The following is a 21447-nucleotide window of genomic DNA, read 5'->3' on the forward strand; positions in this document are numbered from 1 at the left end:
TTAATTTGTGTATCTTTTCACACTTTATTAAGACCTGGTTCTTAAATTCATTCCACAGCTCAAGTTCAGTGCGAATCTGCAGAAAAACATATGGGGGGGATAGATATTTAAAAGTTATACTCAACTGTTAAACTAAAGGGTAACCAAAATAACAGGGTCCATTGTAACCTTATGTCATCCAATCGCAAGAAATCGCTCCCCTCAAAAAAAAAATTGTATTTTACACTCTGAAAATGACTATTTTGACATACATGGAGTAAAGCAATTCATTCCAATTTGCCCCAGTCAACCAAGCCAGATACCTCCCATTTCATTTGTGTTTTCACTTCCAGAAAGAGGGGGAATGTAATTGGACATGAAGCAGGCTCTGGCAACCCTAAACATAAAACTCCACAATACCTGGGACCACATGGAAATGACTAAGCAATTGATCCAATAAAGTATTGCTCCTAAGTGTTTTTTCTTAAAGAGGATTTCTGGCTGGCTCTCCCTGAAATACACTAGATAGAAATCTGACAGCAACTTACACTTAATGCGATCTTGGTGTTTTTCCTTTCTTAGTGACATATAAAATAATGGTGCTTCCGACAACAGCTGGCATCTTAGAATGGGTTACCTTGGGCAAGTTACTAGGTTGAACCATAACAATCAGCCTCTCCATGCCTCTGTTTCCTCAGATGGAAAATGGTGATAACAACTTTACCTGATATGACTGTTTTGATCGTTGTGTTAAATCATTAATAGGTATAAAGTGTTCAAACCAGTCTGGCACACAGCCAGCACTACACTAACCTGGCACTGACAAATCATTCCTTCAAGGGTCTTCTATTAGCTGCACCTCCCCATGCACACACTCGCCCACTCGCTTATCATCAGTGACAAACCCATAAGACAGCTGAATTTGGTTTTAGTCCACAGCACGTTAACCTGTTATAGGAAACTAACTGACCATCGTGGAAACTAAAGCTGTAACTTTAACCTCTAACTGGTATGCTGTTATAACTAGATGCTGGACAGAAATTAAATCAGAGCTTTTCAAGTCATCTGGTACTGAAATTTAGGTCAATCGGTTAATAATTAGTACACCAAATGAACTGAATAAAGTTGAAACATAACAAAAAAAGATGTGTCAATTCTCAGTGACATTCATCTTAAACCAGGAGTCCTAGTGACAATTATTATAGGAGCTATGTACCAAGTCCAGTCTCTGAGCAGAAACATATCCAACCAGGGATATATTTTTATGCCTTCCTGAAAAGAAACTCAATCAACCCCCATACTAGAGAGAAAACAAAAAACTCTACATATGTAACCCTAATAAAGGATCAGTATCCAAATATATAAAGAACTCCCACAAATCAGTAAGAAAAAGAACACCCTACAGAAAAAGAGCAGAAGGTATATTCACAGAAGGAAACCAAGTAGCCAAAAAAACATATAATAAAAGCACACTTAACCTCACCAGTAATTTAGAAAAATGCCAACATAAACCACAAAAAGACAGTACTGCAAAAAGTTAATAAACCTAACACCTTAGTGAAAATTGGGTGAAGGAAAGGAATTTTCTGTGCCTGTTAGTGGCAATGTACTTGTTTGGAAAACACCAAAGCAAATGAATATGCACAAATAATTCCATTTACAAAAAGACTTTGACAATAACAAAACATATTGCTTTTCACACATAAGTACGTACTGAAGTACAAAAACACACATGGGCATTCTGCCGGCCTTGAGAGCGTGCCACTCAGATCTCCCTTCAAGAGAGAAAGAGCTGAGAGAAGTGTAATTAGCTGACAGCCCCAGCTGCCCAGCACCTTTGGGGTCCACTGCAGCATTCATAGCAACGCCAGGCCAACGACTGAACACAGCCGGCATTCTAGGGCAGGCCCTTTCCTGCCTAATGCACTCTAACAATCTGTGCTCCGGCTGCACTGCAATCTGAGGCTCCCGGGTCCAATAATCAATCATCCTTCTTTCTGTTTGCCTTCACAGGTGTCACACCTGCACCCATTCTGAAGGCTTTGCCACCTAACCTTCTTCCTCTCCTCTCTATCTTCACAGGCATTTACCCCTGTGACACTCTTGCACGGCTAATTCTATCTTGGCATCTGCTTCACAGAGGATGCAAACTACCACAGGGATAACAAAAATCAACTTCCAATTAGTGAAGGCAGGAGTGGAAGAATTAGCCTCTACCTGCACCTGACGCAAATATGCCCTAATATCAACAGTGTTTAATCACAGTGGTGGGTATGTAACTGTAGATATTCTTTTTTATTTGAATGGGTTTTTAAAATAACTCTATCTTTACAATGCTATCCTACCTTATGATAATTTGCAAAGACATTCCAACATCTAACCACTATCTAATCACTTCAATTTTAGGAATTTAACTCTTACTCCTGGTTCTAAAATCATGCACCCGTATTACCGTTCCCAATTATTGTATGCAGTAACAATGCTCTAAAACATTAAGAGTTTTAAGTTTGGCTTCATTGGCCTCAAGTCTACCTGGAGATACGTTTAATGACTGAAAGACAAATACAAGTCACTTTGTCTCCGCAGGCCTTACTTTCCTCATCTAGAACACAGGAAGGCTGGACTGGGCGGACACTACAATTTTCTCTCTCATTACTCCAAGGAAGGGAAAATCCAGAAATTTCAAAGAATTATGTCTACTGTGCGATTTTTACTAAGATCATCATCTTTAAAGAATTTGACTAATTTGAAAAAAAATAGTTTTAGGGTTTACTGTCAACATTTCATTTAAATGACATTTTAATGTTATTTTAAAATATGTCTCAAACATTTTAGCAAAACACCTTTTGTCACCTTAAACCATTCTATTTTTTAAATACTTTTTTTAAAATCAACAACAGAAAACATAAAGCTCAACCAGAAGACAGATATATGTACTAGAAGAATTTCCATAACACAAAACAGAAGGAATTGTTAAATTACAATTATTACCCCTTATCATTTCTAGGGTCACAAATATTTTCCATAGTTGCTATTTAAAGCTGTAGGAATTAACTCACTCCAAATCACTGAATCAGCATTCAATCCCCAATTCCTACCTTATTCAAACTTTTACTGTGCTGCTACAGAGACTCCCTCCACAAAAGGGATTTCCAGTTCTGTTTTAAATATAAAAACCAATACAAGCCTTATTTCTTACTTTTACATTATGCATGGAACCTCTAAAGAAAGGCTCAGAAGAAAGTGAGAGCTAAATTACAAATTAATTACAACAATCTATATAGCAGAGAGTAAAATATAAAAAGTAAAATAGACTGGGGGAGAATACAGTAACTTGGATAGACTCTCATGTTTCATCTCCAAAGACTAAGAAGTTAGTTGCAACTAAATTGCCCCATAGAACTTTATAACACCAAGGAAAATAGCTTTTTAAGAGTAAGCCTAAATTTCTTCAGTACCAAGGACTTTCAACACTGCTTTTAAAACAGCTCTGCTCTGATCAGCCTCAACCAGCTAACCTTTGAATCACACTCATCACCCACAGAAGGGAACATTGTGGCAGAAGAACCTCACCTCGAAAACATTAACTCTCAAAGACAAGAACTTGAAAGTTTAGAGCAAAAACTCCCTAACTCAGAACACAGTTAATGTGTACTTCACTTTGGCCCAGGGATGGATTCAAGGTCTCTTTTGTACTATCCAGAAACTTGATCTGAACAGGTTTACCTATCCTCTCTGGATCTCAGTGTACTTTTCTGCTATATAAATGTATTGGACTAGTTCTCCCTCTTCCAGGAAAGAATATTTACCTAAATTGCAGCAGGTAACTTAAAAGTAATCTTCTTCAACTATCACAGTGCATGATTCACATTCAAATCTACAGCTTCATTATAATTCAGTCTTACCTCTGCAGTAAAGCAGGCAATGCGGGGACCACTGCTTGGCAACTGAAGTCCCACAAACGATAATTAGAATAAGATAGCAGACAATGTTTACTTAACACTCACTGTGCCAAGCACTGCGCTGGACATTTTACATGTATTAGCTCAGTTAATTTCTTCTCTTGAGGAAGAAGTTCCACTACCTCTACTTCACAGATGAAAGCAAAAATAAAGTAACTTGCTCAGGGGCAACACACAGTTGTCAAGAGGCACTGCCAAGATCTGAACTTGGGTTTGAGGATTCTCATAGCCCAAGCTCTCACAGTCTACTCTATACTGCTTCTGAAAGAAGCCGGAAATTAAAAAGATGACTATAACTGACACAATCACAGGCCACAAGTGAGGGAAAGATCCCTGATTCATAATGGAGGGAACTGAGGCTCCAGAGATAAAATGACCAGCTCGACCTTAAACCACCTTCTTAACCACAGAGACAGGGCATTCAGCCTCCCGACAACCAGTTTTAAGTGTCTCCTACTTCACTACATCATGAAGGTGATCACTCACAGGGTTTATCATTACCCTGACCTCTCATTTGGGTAAACACTACCTCAAAGTACATCTACATCACAAAGCATTCACTGTAACTTATGAATTTTGGGGTATCTTTAAAATTGATTTTTACAATGAAACTAAAGTATAGCAAATAATGTGTTCAAAGAGGTACCTAGAACCACCAGTAAGAAGAAATGAAAAGCAGGTCAAGACACCCTGTTCAGAAAAATTATTCCACGTTAAAGCATAACACATTTTATTAATACAAGTCAACTCTGAAGTGACAGTTGAGCCAATGACAACCACAAATTTTCTAATCTGATTAAATATACTGGATTCAATGTTCCAAATACAGGGTGCATGTTTAAAGGGCTATTACCTCAAAAATATTTACCATTAACATTTCCTCTTCTGTAAGAGTCTTAGTTTTACTATTAGTGAACTGTGATACTGAAAACCAGCACAGACAGAAGTTGACAGTAATAACACATGCTGGGACTTCCCTGGAGGCACAGTGGTTAAGAATCCGCCTGCCAATGCAGGGGACGCAGGTTCAAGCCCTGGTCCAAGAAGATCTCACATGCCACGGGGCAACTAAGCCTGTGTGCCACAACTACTGAGCCTGCATGCTGCAACTACTGAAGCCCGTGCGCTTAGATGTAGCCTGTGCTCCGCAACGAGAAGCCACCACAATGAGTAGCCCCCACTCACCACAACTAAAGAAAGTCTGCATGCAGCAACGAAGACCCAACACAGCCAAAAATAAATAAATTTTTTAAAAAATAAAAAATAAAAATAAATAAAAGAAACCAAAGACGACTCAGCATACACTACGGCACTGAGTATGGAAAGACAGTCTGGACCCCACATGAGAACAAAGACTAAGGTAAAGATATGGAACTGCATTCTGGTCTTGTTTTTAAATCTAACTGATAAAACTTGTTCCATCATTATAAACACAGATGTTATTTTAACTACCAAGTTCTGATCCAGTGATCCAGTTTAGGTCTTCGTTAGATAATAAGACTGAATCAGCATTTTAGGATGGCAGTGCTCTATCCACTTCACTCACTACTTGTGAGGGATGACAAATCTTCTTTGGGCTATACAGGGAGTATCAGGTGGATCTAGTTTCAACCATTCGCTTTTAAAGCTAAATAGGGTCAAGTTGGGATACTGTGGGTAAATAAAATCTGACCTTAAAAAAAATTAAAATCAACTTCTTCCACTCATACATCTTTACAGAGATAGTTTTTTAAAAAATCAGTTTCCTGGGCTTCCCTGGTGGCACAGTGGTTGAGAGTCCGCCTGCCGATGCAGGGGACACGGGTTCGTGTCCCGGTTTGGGAAGATCCCACATGCCGCGGAGCGGCTGCGCCCGTGAGCCATGGCCGCTGAGCCTGCGCGTCCGGAGCCTGTGCTCCGCAGCGGGAGAGGCCACAACAGTGAGAGGCCTGCGTACCGCAAAAAAAAAAAAAAAAAATCAGTTTCCTGATGAGTTTCACACTTACCAGTCTGTTCAAATTTGTAAAAATAAATAAATAAATAAACAAACAAATATTCAAAACTCAGGCAGGGAAAAAAAAAACTAACAATCACAATCTCAATTCCATATTATTCCTAACTTGTACTCATGGAAGGAAAGTGTCTTAAGTCTAAAGACCGAAAAAAAAATTTTTTGCCATGAAACAAAATCGTTGTATCATTTCTATTCCAAAATGGAAGTCTCCCCGTCCCTTAGATTTTTTTTAAAATCAATTAATTAATTAATTATATTTTTGGCTGCGTTGGGTCTTCGTTGCAGTGCACCGGCTTCTCATTGCAGTGGCTTCTCTTGTTGCAGAGCACGGGCTCTAGGCGCGAGGGCTTCAGTAGTTGTGGCTCACAGGCTCTAGAGCACAGGCTCAGTAGTTGCGGTGCACGGGCTTAGCTGCTCCACAGCATGTGGGATCTTCCCGGACCAGGGCTTGAACCCATGTCCCCTGCATTGGCAGGCGGATTCTTAACCACTGCGCCACCAGGGAAGCCCCGTCCCTTAGGTTTTTTTTTTTTCTTAGATTTTAAGTTAAATGAGAACACACCTAAAAAATAAATCAGTAGGAAACAGTAAAGTTCTACAATTTCCAGCCATACCTAGGAATTCATCCCACTGCTCAGATTGGCAAAACAGGGTTTCAAATTATTTCATACCAGTTGGATTCCTTTCCAGATTAAAACAAACACAAAATACGAAATGTTAATGCCAAGACCCAATCAACTGGCAGCAAGACCATGCAGCAAAACATTTACAGTGTTTTACTTTTTAGAATGGCTGGTCTCTAGCAAATTTATGCTTGCATCTATTCCATCGAAACTGCAAGGACAGCTCAAAATATGATCCTATTACATGTGCTGTTTCAAAGAGAACAACTCCAAAGAAATCAGGCTCATTCCTAACAATGCTGAGCTAGACATCAATATTTAGAAGAATGTCAGAATTCTAATTCTTGCTGTTGCCATCAAATATGCCCTTTTCTTTAGTCACATCCAACATATTTGAATAAAGCTTTCAAAACAAACATAAAATATACCAAAAAACTGACCAACTTACTAAAACTAAAATATACAAGTTGATTTTTTTAAATATGTGGGGGAAACTTGGTGACAAGCTTTGCTTTATGTTCTGTGTATTAAAACAAAGATGGACTTGACCTACAAAATGAAGATAGGGTCAACTGTAACCAAAAAACAGTATGCTTCCCCTGGTGGCCAACCATGGAATGGAGAAGGCATGCACAGAAGAGAAAAAGCCTTGTCTCGGAGTTCCATCCTGTCACTCTTATAAATGAGAAGTGACTACCAAAAAAGGAAGACGCGGGGGAAGGGGAAACTATCAAAAAGACTAACATAAGTTAAAAGGAATACAAACCTGGGCGGTAGACTACATATACTTTAAGAGATTTAAATCATCAACAGACTAAAATGTAGAAGGCAAATACGGGAAAGGTCATTTATTTCCAGAATGCCCAAGAGCTCACTCAGGGATCCCTATGTATTTTCACTTCCAACACCCAGAGTTTCATACCTAAATAACAGCTTAAGAGCAATCGCCTTTTTCAAGGGCTAGATCCTTGCAATTTTCTGCAGTCTTGTTTCCAAGGAAAAGCATTTATGCATTTATCTTCTCAAACTCGTGGTATAACCTACATAGAGAACCTTCAGTTCTAAAGCCCTCCAACCAGGAGGACTGTTAACTCCAGTTCCACAAGGTTCTCTTTTGAGTTTTATTTCTGAAAGAAAACCCACGTCCTTTCAAACATTTTCCATGCCAACAATCTTTTAAAGATAATCTTATACGGAGACAGGCTAGAATCTCACTGACGAATTCCTTTGTCTGATTGGATTTTTCTGGTACTTTAAATCTGCTTCCACACAGAAGAGCAGCAAGAGTAGCAAATGTTCCAAGCTAGGGGGTAGGGATTTCTTGGAGGCGGACATCATTTGTTAGGCTAAAGCTTCTGAAGGTTCTAATCTTTCACAACCCGTTCCTTAAAAAAAAAAAAAAAGCGGGGGCGGGGGGGGAATACACACACATTTACAAATAGGTCCTAAAATCAAACTGCCACCAGCCAGTCTCTCTTCCCCGGGCAGGCGCCCTCTGGGAAGCACACTTCTTTTATTAACTGGTTTTGGGAGATCTCAAGACGGGAGGGGAGTCGGGGCCAGGCAAGAGTCCAGGGGCGGGCAGGACGAGGAAAGGGCATGCGGGGCAACCCTCCGCAGGGGAGAAACGGGTCCGAGGACGTCCCAAGCCCAGGCGCTCGCAGGACACTAACTCTCCGGCGCGGCCGCCCCTGCCCGGCCCCGGCGCGGCTCGTGCCGACCCGGGGACGCCGGAGCCCCCGGGCCAGGTGGCCAGGTGTGGCTGCGCGCCGCCGCCTCCAATCCGACCCGCCGCGGCGACCGGGGCCTCCCCAGGGGCAGGCACGCCAGCAGGACACCCTTGCGCGGGTGTCTCCCCGCGGACAGCAGGACCCACACAGGCAAAAAGAAAGTTGTCCGAGGCCGTCCGCCCCCTCGGGTCGCCGGCCGGCCGGGCTGGGGCGCTACTCACCGGGGTCGAAGTCGGGCACCACCGCCTGGTACTGGGGTCCGACCCGCATGCCGCCGCCACCTGCGGGGAAGCAGAGAGGAGGTCAGCGGGCGGGCGGGCGAGCGGGCGAGCGGGCGGGGGCGGCGCGGGCGGCTGCCACTTACCGTGTTCCTCGTCGCTGGACGAGCCCGAGCTGCCTTCCTCCCAGGAGTTGCTGCTGCTGTTGCCATTGGGCGCCGCCGCCGCCAAACTTTTATTCTGCCCATTATTGGGGGCGGCGGCGGCCGAGGCGGAGGCGCCGGTGGCCGAGGAGGCGGCGGCGGCCGAGGAGGCGGCGGCGGAGGCGGAGGCGGCCGAGGCGGCGGCGGCCGAGGCGGCCGCGTTGGCCGCGTTGTTCCTCCCTCTCCGCTTCCCTGAGACCTCGGGGCCCTTCTCCACCATGGCCGGCATCGGCGGGGGCCCGGACCGGGCGAAAGTGGCGGGGACCCGCGGCTCCTGAGGAGGGGGCGCCGGGCCGGGGGAGGGAGTGAGAGCGGGCGCGGAGGCGGGCGGGCGCGGCCGGAGCTCGCGGGCGCGAGTTGGGGCTGGGGCGGCCCTAGCGGGCGGAGAGCGGAGCCGCTTCAAGCCCCCAGCGCCGAGCCGAGCGCAACTTTCGCTCTCATCGCCGCCCGCACTTCACTGGCACTAACTACTCCAGGAGCAGCGAGCGGGAGGGGAGGGGGGCGGGGCCTGGGCGAGCGGGGGAAGCCGCGCGCAGCCCAACCCGGCGCGGGGTGGCTCCGCCCCCGGCGTGCTCCCATTGGCTCTTGTGGGATTTGGACGGCGAGCGGCAGCCAGATTGGCTCCGCGTACCAGTCTGTCCAAGGGGCCGGGGCGGGAGAGCGGGGAGGGGGAGGCTCCGGGCTTCCGTTGGTCAGGTTCGGTTGACGCGTATCGCCCGCTGTACGTGGTTTGAGGTTTGCAATCTCTCTACGCCCCATGATCCATCTCTCTAGGCAATAGCGAGGAGTTAGCTGTCCTCCCCGCCCCCTCCTTCTGCCGGTCCCCCCCTTCACCTGAGCGCGCCCCCCGCGGCCTCTGCCCCCACGTTCCCCGAAGGGCTCCACTGAGGATCCCATCGGTTTCAAAAAGTAAAATATACGCGACACGAGAACAGAAATTGAACGCAAGGTTGGGACTACTTTCCCCCTCGCGCGGAGGATTACATCTCACAGTTTGAATGGGTTCTATACAAAGAGGGGAAACTAATTGGAAGAAACTAATTGCGCCCCCACCTTTCCCAAGGGATTTGGGGGTTACTCAGCGCCGGGGGAAGCCTGGTGCAGGGGACAGGCTTCCCAGGTGACAGTCACCCCCGGAGCAGAAGAAAGCAGTGTAGGAGCTCAGGGGGTTTAGTGGCGCTTTCTGCTAATTTGGTGGGGGGAGGTTGGAAATCGCCGCGATTGCCCGAGTTTCGGGGCGCGCCGCGCCTGCGAGGCCAGAGGAGAGGGTCCTCTGCCCCTGCCCGGTAGCAGAGTCGGGGCACGGGGTCCCTGCCGTCCCGGATGGCCGTTTGGAGAGCTGTGAAGGAGCCGAATTGTCACAGGGGGAGGGGAACACTTAAAAATGGGGTGGGGGACTTACAGAAATGGGCTGGGGTCCGGGAAGGGTAAAGAGGAAGAAGCTATTTTCATCCCAAGCCTTTGGTAGGGGAGGAGGGTCTTGCCTTCCTCCGAGGCAAGAGCTACTTTTCCGGATCTGCTGCCTGCCCTGCCTCCCCCACTCCACCCCTTGCCCCAGAGAGTGACCACCGGCCGACGCGGGGCTGCTTTTATAGCTGGGGGTGGGGGTGGGAGATGGGAGAGTGTGTGACTCCCCTGGAGGTCTGTATCTGCTCCACCCCCACCGATCCCCCAAACAACACGCTCTTCGTACATAATCAGGAATAATCAGGAGGCGAGAGAAGGTCTATAAATGAAAAAATATATATATGTATTTTTTTAATGCAGCGGATGGCTATTTTTCTTTTAAGTTACTCCAAACCTGAGCTTAATATGGGGACAGTTTACACCAGCTCTGGTTATAAATAGCTACAGGGAGAAATCTGAAGTTTTATGGTTTTAAAGCCTGAATAAATAAGCAGGATGTTCTCCACGTTTTTTGCAGCATGAGCCATCATTATTACTTCAGTGAAGTGACCATGTTCAATTCTGCCTGAATGAACTGTAAGAAAAAGCGCTGGGAGACCTCCCCATGGAGGAGAACTGCCCCCGCCAAGTTCAGGGTCGCAGCTCCTGGATTCCCCTTAAAAGGACACTCATCTCCTAGGAGAGCCCAAGTAGCGCAGGTGTGTGCCCCGGGATACTCCCCAACAGCTGGCCTGGGTAGGATGCAGACAGCAAAGCCAAGGGTTAGGAACCAGAGGTGGCATTCCCCGGGCTGAACCACCTGGCCGAGGGCTGTGACTCATCTAGAGGTGAGCACTGTGTGAGGAATGAGGTTAAGAGCCCTCTGCCCTGCTCGCTTAGTGTCTATGAAGTTATACCACAAGACTCTGGATAGATTAGCCTACAAGGGCACAAAGGTGATATTGAGTCATTTATTAGAGCAGCAGGAATGGCACAGCACATGGGGTCACCAGCACCACCTACCAAACCCCAAGGTTGGAGCTACTTTCTGGCTGGGTTATAACAATGGGTGCATCACTGGACCTTCCAGCCATTCAATTTTTCAACAAATATTAACACCTAACATGTGCCAGGCCCCGTTCTATTTTGACGCCAAAGCCACACAGATACTGGCCTTGACCCTGTCAGCTTCCTTGTCTGTAAAACACAGGTAATAGTAAATACCTCCTGGCCTGGTGGAGTTTTTACAGATTCCATCTCTCCAGCCCCCTTCTTCCACCATAGGGAACCCCTCAACCTGAAGGAAACCCCCTTTCCTGCCCCTGCCTATTGTTTGGGGTGGGGGAAGGTGGCCCACACACAACCCTTCTGATTGGGAATTTGTGACCTCACAACTTCAAACTGGCACTCCATCGAGTCAGCAGCCCCACCATGTTTTTCGGTGACACCCTCTCCCACCCTCTGAGTCTAAGAGTTCACACCTTCTCTCCTCTCCTCACACTTCCCACAGCCCCTTCTGCCCTCACTCCCAGCCAGCGACCTCACCTCATTCTTCAGTGGGAAAAACTGAATCCATCAGGTGGGCCCTCATCTTCCAGTCCCCAAGCTGACACATCTGCCTGCCTGGCACCCCACTCCCCCGCCGTCTCTCCCACCCCAATCTTGATCTCAGGCACCCACCTCCGGCTGCCCTCCCCTTGCTACTCTCCTGTACCATCAGCCTCTCTCTCTCTTTCCCCTTGGCTAGCATTTTCTCAAAAAACAGGGGAAAATCTCTCCCTTGCTCCCAAGCCCCTTTCCGCCTCCTCCCCATTTCTCTACTCCCATGACAGAAGACAGAAAACTCCAAAGACGTGTCCATACCTGCCTTCCCCACTCCCTCCCTTCCCAGTCTCTCCTCACCCCACCCCAGCAGGGCTGTGTGCCCACTCCTACCTATTGCTAAGGTCACCCACAAGCTCCCAGCTGCCCGATCCAGCGGTCACTTCCTGGAACACTGCCCTTCTCAGCAGCACCTGAGTCCGCCACTCCTCCCTCTGGAAGTTCCCTCTCTTGTCTGGACCTTGGCTCCCCTCCTACTTCACAGACTGCTCCCCCTCCGTCAGTCCCCTGTGCATCCTCCACCCTCTCCTTCCACCCTGTAGTCATTGGGGTTCCTCCTGGGCCCCCTTCTCTGTGCCTGATGCATAGTAGGCACTCATTAACCGCAGAGTGAGAGATAAAGGGAACACAGGCTGCTGTGGGTGCACAGAGCAGGAGCCAGTCCTGGGTGGGGGAAGGTTCCTGGCACAGGTGACGTCTGACCAAGACAACATGAAATATGCCCTATAAGGGGGACCTTTGGTTTTGTCAGCCCAGCGTCTCCCAAGTGTCTACCCATCCACACACCCTCCTCCTGGTGGTTGGCTTGGGGCTTCCCCATCTCTAACTGGCACGTGACCCAGGCCTGGCCAATCAGAGCACCCCAGACCTCTGGCTACAGTGATTGGCTCCGCAAGGGCACATGACCTAGCCAGGCCAATCAAGGGTCTTTCTGGAACTTTTCCTGGAACTCTCAGGAAGGAAGGGACCTCTCTCTCTCTCTCTGAAATCAGGACCTAGAGATCTGAAGCCTAGAACCTCCAAAGCAGGGCCAGGGATGGGGCAGGCAGGACAGGCCCCACTGGGGCTGGAAGCTGGAGGAGACGTTTGTGCCCCGGGGTCTCGCTTGCCCACCCCAGTCCAGGGCCTGTTCCAGGGAGCCCTTCTTACCCCACCAGTCTGTGGAAAAAGGCCGGTTGAGTCCTGATAGGATCTTTTGACCTCTCCCCACTGTCCAAACCGCATAAGCCAGGCCTGAAATCCTGGCTTTTTAAATAGAGCGATTGGACTTTCTGTTACAACTCAAAGAATCCTGGATGTTACGAATAATTAGGCATTAATCCTGTGCAGAACAAGAGAAAGGAGACGCTGGCAGAGAAATAGCACCTTCCTGTCCCCTGTGAAAGGCTTTAAAGATAATAGCTAATATCTTCAGGGTGTAACTGTGCCTGGTTGTGCTCTCTGTGCAGAAATCATCAGTGCTTTTAATCCGCCCAGTACTCCCACTGGGTGTACACGGTTATGACCGGCTCATCCGCGCCTTGTAGGTAGGGAAACTGAGGCACCTCCAGGTGAAGTTTCCGCCTGAACCGTGCGACCCCACTCGCCGGCAGGCCTCAGCCACGTAGCCATGCAGCCGCGGGCCTCACCAGAGACCTAAGAATGTTGGGAGGACCAGGGAGGAGGATGTGGGCAGAATGCCTTGTCTGATTCCACACATAGTGTTTATAATTCTTATTGCTGCTTTTTTTTTGTTTTAGTAGTATTGTTAGATGACTTGTTAGAAAATTCTGCCAGGCAAGGAGTAGCTTCCCCAAAGCTGGACCAGGCAGAAGGCAGGGTGTGGGCTGGCAGGGAAACAGCCAGAAGCCAGTCCTGGGAGGGTTCGTTTCCCCCGCAAGGCTCTTCAGAAACTGAGACTGGGCAGGAATTTTAGCCATCCTAGGAGTTCTTTTTCTTTCTTCTTTTTTTTTTTTTTGGCTGCATTGGGTCTTCATTGTGGTGTGCGGGCTTCTCATCACGGTGGCTTCTCTTGTCGTGGAGCTTGGGCTCTAGGTACGTGAGCTTCAGTAGTTGTGGCTCGCAGACTTAGTTACTCTGCAGCATGTGGGATCTTCCCGGACCAGGGCTCAAATCTGTGTCCCCTGCACTAGCGAGTGGATTCTTAACCACTGTGCCACCAGGGAAGTCCCATCCTAGGAGTTCTTAACCTGCAGTCTGTGGATAGATTTCAGGGGTACCATGAACCTGGGAGGGTAGTTACAGGTTTATTTAAATGAAACTTTAACTGAAATCTAGTATTTTCTTCAATTATGAATGTAGGCGGTACTAGCAATGGCTGGGACTATGGTACCCCTAGAAATCATGATACTGTCTCATCACATTACATGTTGGAGAGATCTCAGAACAGTGTGTACAGTCATCTCCAAAATTACAGAAAATATTAGACCTGCTGCCAGATCTTGTTACTAATGTGTTAATAACCAAAGAAAAAAACTCAAAATGGATTGTATACCTAACTGTAAGAGCTAAAACTATAAAACTCTTAGGAGAAAACACAGGAGTAAATCTTCACTTCGCAAGGAGTGACCTCAAGTAGGCAAAGCCTTCTTAAATACAATTCCAAGAGCATAAGGAACAAAAGGAAAGAAGTAAATAAATTGGACTTCATCAAAATTTTAATTTGGGTTTTTGGTTTTTTTTTGCAAATGATACAATCAATAAAGTTAAAAACAGTCCACACAGTGGGAGACAATATTTGCAAAACATGCCTGGTAAAGGACTTTATCTAGAACATGTAAAGAATTCTCACAACTCAATAATAAAAGATGAATAAAATGGGTAAAGTATCTGAATAAACATTTCTCCAAAGAAAGTATACAAATTGCTAATAAGCACATGAAAAGTTGTCCAACATCAGCTGCCAGGGAAATGAAAATCAAAACTGCAGTGAGATACCACTAGGTATCCTAGCCCACTATGATAGCTATAATAAAAAAGAGTGGTAATAACAAGTATTGGGGAGCATGTGGAAACGTAGAAACCTTCATACACGGCTGGTGTGAAATGATGCAGCTGCTTTGAAAAACGGTCTGGCAGTTCCTCAAAAAGTTAAAAATATAGTAACCATATGACCCAGCAATCCAACTTTTAGATATGTAACCAAAAGAATGAAAACATATGCCCACACAAAAACCTGTGCACAAATGCTCATACTAGTGTTATGCACAATAGCCAAAAAGTGGAAAAACTTAACGTCCATCAACTGATGAATGGATAAACAAAATGTGGTCTATCCATAAGATGGAATACTTTTTTAACTTCATTTTTTAATTAATTTATTTTTTTGGCCGTGTTGCGGCTTGCAGGATCTTACGTCCCCAACCGGGGATCAAACCTGCGCCCCCTGCGATAGAAGCGCAGAGTCCTAACCACTGGACGGCCAGGGAGTTCCCTCATAAGATGGAATATTATTCAACCATAAAAAGGAAAAGGATACTGACATGTGCTGCAACATGGATGAGCCTTGAAAACATTATGTTAAATGAAAGAAGCCAGTCACAAAAGAGCACATACTATATGATTCCACTTACATAAAATGTCCAGAGTTGGCAAATGAATAGAGACAGAAAGAACATTTTTGGCAGCCAGGGGCTGGGAGAGGAAGGCACTAGGCGGTGACTGCTGATGGGAACGGGGTTTCTTTTAGATGTGAGGAAATGTTCTAGAATTGATGGTAGTGCTGGTTGTACAACACTGTGAATATACTAAAAACCATTGAATTACACACTTTAAATGGGTACATTGTATGGTATATGAATTCTGTTTCAATAAAGCCTCCTGGCTGGGCCTGGAGATCTCAGGTCCGGCTCTCCACGCCGGCCTCCTCGGGCGCTGCGGATGAAGTTCTGACTTTGCCCGGATGCCGGGGCCAGCAATGGTGACGTGCTGGAAGGCCACCTGAGGCTCCTGCCTCACAGGTCCCTGCTCGCTCAGGTCCCCGTTGTGCATTATGGCAGCCCCAAGTCACGTCTTGCAGCCTTGGCCTCCACGTTACAATGAGAGTCAGAGGCCAAGCCACAGCCTGTCTTCAGGGTAGGACTTGGGAGTGGAAGTATCAGGCCCAGGCCCTTCCTGCCCAGCTCCCCCCCCGCTCTTTCTTTAAGTACCTTCAGGAATGTTTCACTCTTTATCTGAGAGCCCTCCCCAAGAGAATTTGGGAGATGGCCACAGGCCTGGGATAAGCGTGGGGCCTCCGAGGGTGACCCCCTCAAGGGGCTACAGGCTTGTGAGAGGACCAGCTGAGACAGACCTTAGCTCCAGGCCTACAGGTGGCTGAGGGGGGTCTCCTCGCTAGAGCCCAGTGGCCCTCCAGCCCTAGGTCTGTCTCAAGTTTCCACACTTTGGGGACCCCTCCCTTCCTGGGGTTGCCCCAAGCATGCTGCTCCCACCAGGCCACGTGGCCCACTCCTTCATGTCTCAGCTCACAGGTCACCTCCTCCAGGGAGCCCTTCTGACTTCCCTGACCACCTGAGTCCCCTGTCCCAGCCCAGGTCCCCGAGATCCTCCTTCCTGGGACCGATCACAATTATAATGGTCTATGTGTGGCACTATCTTTCTCTCCCTCTGGAAAGGAAGCTCCATGAGGCTACTCTGTGGTCTGTGAGCCTCCCGCACAGCAGGGCTCATTAAATCACCACTGCTGACTGTGGTGGGGTCAGGCTGGGACATTTAAACAAGACCTGAGTCAGAGCGTAAACATCGCTGGGCAGTAAGTGCTGAGCATAGCACTGGCTTCCCAGGTAGCCCCGTGGCTGGCAGACGCCGGCTTTCAGGCTGCCGCCTGGCTGCACTCAGACAGTCAGACCCTCAGAGAGAGGACTGCCCCTTCTCTCATCTAGAACCTGCCTTCCAGCGTGTGGTTTCCTGTCCGAGGACCCACCCCTTATCTACAGGAGTGACAGTGGGAGTAGGACCCCCTCCTCCCCTCACCCCACAGGATGCTATGTCTGAAACAGGCAAATCTGCTAAAGACCCCCTGAGACGAACAGACACACAGACAGGGGAGACAGATGGCCCTGGCAGTTGGCGTGGGAGCGCTTAGTCCTGGAGCCAGGTCACGCCACAGGAGCTGCAGGGGGCCTTCTCCTGGGCAGGGTGGGGGGTACCTGGGCGGCTCCTCCTCCCCTCCCTGCTTGAATGTCGGACAGCCTACCTTCGCCCCAGAACAGCCAAGGACATCCTTGAAACGTGGACTGGATCCTGCCCTTCCCGGCTCACAACCCCCGGGGCTTCCTGCTGAGGATATAATTCAAAGCCCCCTCAGAGACATCCAGGCCCCCAGGGACGCGTCTCCCTCCCCGCCTTCCACTCCCGGCCTCTCCCTCACCTCCTCCGGGACTTTGCACAGGCTGTTCCTGGCCTGGAGCACCTCTCCCCTCCTGACTCGGCCATCGCCTGCTCGGAGAGCCTTCCCACCTCCAGCGCCCCCCGGCCTCCCCCTGCAGCGCCCCCCGGGCTCCCCCTGCAGCGCCCTCTCCACCTCCCCCTGCAGCGCCCCCGGCCTCCCCCTGCAACGCCCTCTCCACCTCCCCCTGCAGCGCCCCCGGCCTCCCCCTGCAGCGCCCCCCGGCCTCCCCCTGCAGCACCCTCTCTGCCTCCCCCTGCAGCGCCCCCCGGCCTCCCCCTGCAGCGCCCCCCGGCCTCCCCCTGCAGTGCCCTCTCCGACTCCCCTGCAGCGCCCTCTCCGCCTTCTCTCAATGACAGTTGTGGCTCTTTGTTCTTGTTGGCTGTTGCTCACTCCATAGACTCCACCTTGGCACCGGGACATGTCTGTCTGTCCTGCTCACAGCGCACTCCAGCCCTGGCTGGTGCCTGGCCTAGAGGAAAATACACCTCAGGGTCCCCCTCGTGGTGCGCACGTGGGGTCGGGGGGTGCCGGGGGTGATGGAGGCGAAGGGGGGGCCCGGTGAAGGCCACCTGGCCGCTTGCGAGAAGGACTGCCATGGCCCAAGGGCAGGGCTCAGTCAAAGCCCCTCCTCGGTCCTCCCACCGTCTCACCAGCCTTCCTCCTACGGCCTGAGCGTGTCTTTTTTTTTTTAACTTTTTAAATTATTTTTTTTTTCCAGCCATGCCACGCGGCTTGTGGGATCTTAGTTCTCCAACCAGGGATGGAACCCGGGCCCTCAGCAGTGAGAGCGCAGAGTCCCAACCCCTTGACCGCCAGGGAATTCCCCTGGACATCTGTCTTGCCGGTGTCTGTCCCCTCACTGGCCTAGAACACGTGGGCCTCGGTAAAGGTGAGGGGTTCTGATGAGTGGCCCAAGAGGACGGCATCCTTTTAGGTGGGGGCACAACATGAATAACATCAGGGCCCTTTTAGCAAATGCCTGACATTTGCGGAGCCAGTGGAGGAATCAGGCAGACCTGGGCCAGCCCTGCTCCGTCTCCCGGGCGTGGTCTCCGCACATTCCGCCTCCGTGCCCCTGCTTCTGCTCTGAGGAGCGCTGAAGCCTGTCCCCAAGGGCTGCTTCAAAAATCTCAGAAATCCTTCGAAGGAGTGGAAAGATGGTGGGTGGGGCCCCTTTGTTCACCTTCGCTCCTGCCCCAAACCCCACCAAAATGAAAACGAAGGGACAAAACAACAGCAAAATCTTGGAAGCTGAAAATCAGATGGGAGGGTGGTCACCGACTTCACCCACCAGATAGAGCTGGTACCAAATCCAGCTGTGGGGAAATCCGAGGAGTCACCCCGGACCATGCAAACCCCCAAAGCCTTCCCGCCCACACTGTGGGCACCAGGCCCGCCCCCTCTGCCCAGTGGGAAGTGGGCTCGCTACTTCCTGGTGTATTTAAGGGTCCTCCTGGCAACCCGATGATGTAGGGTGGGAGACTGTGCAACTCAAGTTCGCAGAGCTGGCCAAGGATGGAGGGACCCAGCCAAAGAAAGGGAGGAACTGTGTATGGACCCAGCCACAAAGTGGATGAGCCTGAAAACAACATGCTAAGTGAAAGAAACCGGCCCCCAAAGGTCACACGGTGTCTGATTCCATTTCTGTGAAATACAGAATAGTCCATAGAAACAGCAGATTTGGGTTGTCAGGTGCTGGGGGAGGAGGGAACAGGAGTGGCTGTTTATGGGGACGGGGTTTCCTGTCGGTTCTGCAACAGATACTAGAGATGGTTGCACAACACTGGTGAATGTACTTAACAACCACTCAGCTATACAAGCCAAAATGGCAAAAGTGATACATTTTATGTTGTGTGTATTTTCACACACACACACACACACACACAGGAGAACTGAGGGACCAAAGTTGGAGCCCAGGACTTCCCTGGCGGTCCAGTGGTTAAGACTCCACACTCCCAAGGCAGGAGGCACGGGTTTGATCCCTGGTCGGGGAACTAAGATCCCACATGCCGTGGAGCAAATAAGCCCGTGTGCCACAACTACTGAGCCTGCGCTTCAGAGCCCGTGAGCCACAATTACTGAAGGCCGTGAGCCACAGCTACTGAGCCTGTGCTTCAGAGCCCGTGAGCCACAACTACTGAGTCCGTGCACCACAACTACTGAGCCACGCGCCTAGAGCCCATGCTCTACAACAAGATAAACCACTGCAATAAGAAGCCCACGCACCACAACGAAGAGTAGCTCCCACTCACTGCAACTAGAGAAAGCCCGCACGCAGCAACGAAGACCCAACACAGCCAAAAATAAATAAATAAAATAAATTTTTAAAAAATTCTTTAAAAAAAATTTTTTAAAAACAGAAACCAGATCACATCATTCCCCTGCTTTAAACCCTCCATTGGCTCCCATCTTACTCGGAAAGGAAACAAAGGCTTTCCAGTGGTTCCTGAGGCCCTACCCAAGCAGGCCCCCAGTGACCTCTTGGACCCTGTCTTGTCATCTGGCCTCCTCTGTGTCACCAGCTGGCTCTAGCCCCACTACCCTTCCTGTTGATCCTCGAACAAACCAAGCACACCCAGACCTCAGGCCCTTTGCACCTGCTGTTCTCTGTGCCAGGAATGCTCTTCACCTAAAGACCCCCTCGGCTCACTCCTCACCTCCTTCAGATCTGACCACTCTTTTGAAACAGGCCACCCTCCACCCAACACACTTTTTCGTTTGCACATGTCACCAGCTCGCATATTTTACGGATTTGTACTGTCTCTCTCCCCCTTAGGATGGCAACCTCTTGAGGACAAGGATTTCCGTGTGCTTTGTTCCCTCTTGTTTCTCCAGAACCTAGAGCAGTGCATGGCACACGGTGGGCTTCCATAAATATCTGATAAATGAATGAACCATTTTAGGGTGAGGACACAGGGCCCAGAGGGGCAGAGTGATGCAGCTGTGGCCGGCAGCTCCAGGGTTTCCTCCAGGCCTCTCTCCGGAGCTCCCCGATCCTTCCAGCTCTCGGTGCTTGTTATTTTTGTTAGTATCCACTCGTATTCAAGACGCAGTGTTCTCACAGCATCTTCTTGCTGAGAAGGCAAATATTCAAAAATACTTTGACAATGACATTCTCCACTTCCCCAAGGCTGTGTGAGATGCCAGAAATGATGGGACTAATTAGCGGCACTGACTCCCCACACATCCTGGCATCTGTGTCTCCCGGGGAGAGGGCATGGTAGCCAAGACTCTCTGGACACTGCACATGGACCAGGGCAGAGGGCAGTGAGGTCTTGAACCTGGGCTAGGACTGGCTCCACCTCTGGCAGACCGAGGGCCCCTGAGCCCATCCTGGGCCTCTCTGGCCTCAGTTTCCCCATCTGTAAAACGAGAGGGCTTTTGCCTCAGGTTCAGGTCCAGATGCTACCTGCTGCAGGAAGCTGCACTGCCCCCATCCTAGAGCGCAGGGCCCACGTGCCACATGCCAGTGCCAGTGAGGTCTGAGCGGTTCCTTCTGAACGACCTCAGAGACCTGAGCCCCTCTCACTCAAGCCCACTCTCAGCCTGTTTCACTCTTGGACCGTGCCACACGGCTTGCAGGATCTTAGTTCCTCGACCAGGGATTGAACCCGGGCCCTAGCAGTGGAAGTGCTGAGTCCTAACCACTGGACTGCCAGGGAATTCCCATCAGCCTCCTTCCCTCTTCAGGGTAGCTCCACACATCTTGAGTGTTCCTCCATGCCGGCTGCTAGGGACACAGCAACAGGTTCCCACATCAAGGTCAGCTCTATCCCGGTCCCAGTCCCCTTGAGACCAGGCTTTATTTGACCCTTGCAGCAACCCCAGGAGGCCTCCAGCACAGGGCTTATTGCTCCCATTGACAGATGTGCAAAAGGAGGCCCTGAGAGAGCAGGTGACTTGTTCCAGACCCCACGGGAAGCTGGGTGGATAGAACCACAACTGGAACATGGGCCTCTGACTGCTGGCTCGGGACTCTCATCTGGACACCTCTGAGAAGTGTCAAGAGGGAGCCTCAAAAGCTGGGAAGGGCCCCCTATTCTCAATCACAGACAGATGGACCCAAGCTCAGCTCACAGACTCCACCAGGATCTGGGGCCGCAGGGAATGGCCAGAGGGGCTGGAACTGGCCAGGACCGAGGTGGGAGCTAGGTCACCCCAAACGTCAATTTCATCAAGCCACTCCTCTGCTAAAGAACCTTCCATGGCTCCCACCGCTGAGCCGCACCAAGCCTACCTCCCTAGCATCACCCTAAAACCCCACCCTAAGACCCCACACCCTAAAACCCCACCCTAAAACCCCACCCTAAAACCCCACCCTAAAACCCCACAAGGGGTCCCTTATCGCCCCCCACCCAGCTG

The 21447-nt window shown here is 49.6% G+C and overlaps 1 protein-coding gene across 2 annotated transcripts in view; it reads right to left on the reverse strand.

Annotated features, from left to right (window-relative positions):
* Positions 1–9173, reverse strand: part of RCOR1 (REST corepressor 1) — a 119397-nt gene extending 110224 nt beyond the window's left edge. For both annotated transcript variants that reach the window (XM_079905840.1, XM_079905839.1), the window contains exons 1-2: positions 8652–9173; positions 8509–8568 (exon numbers count right to left, since the gene is read on the reverse strand). In XM_079905840.1, coding sequence (XP_079761966.1) covers positions 8509–8568; positions 8652–8937 — 346 coding nt within the window. In that variant the 5' untranslated portion in view covers positions 8938–9173. The remainder of the gene's footprint in view (positions 1–8508; positions 8569–8651) is intronic.
* Between the last annotated feature and the right edge of the window lie 12274 nt (positions 9174–21447).

This window comes from Stenella coeruleoalba (assembly GCF_951394435.1).
Source record: "Stenella coeruleoalba genome assembly, chromosome: 2".
Taxonomy (NCBI): Eukaryota; Metazoa; Chordata; class Mammalia; order Artiodactyla; family Delphinidae; genus Stenella; species Stenella coeruleoalba.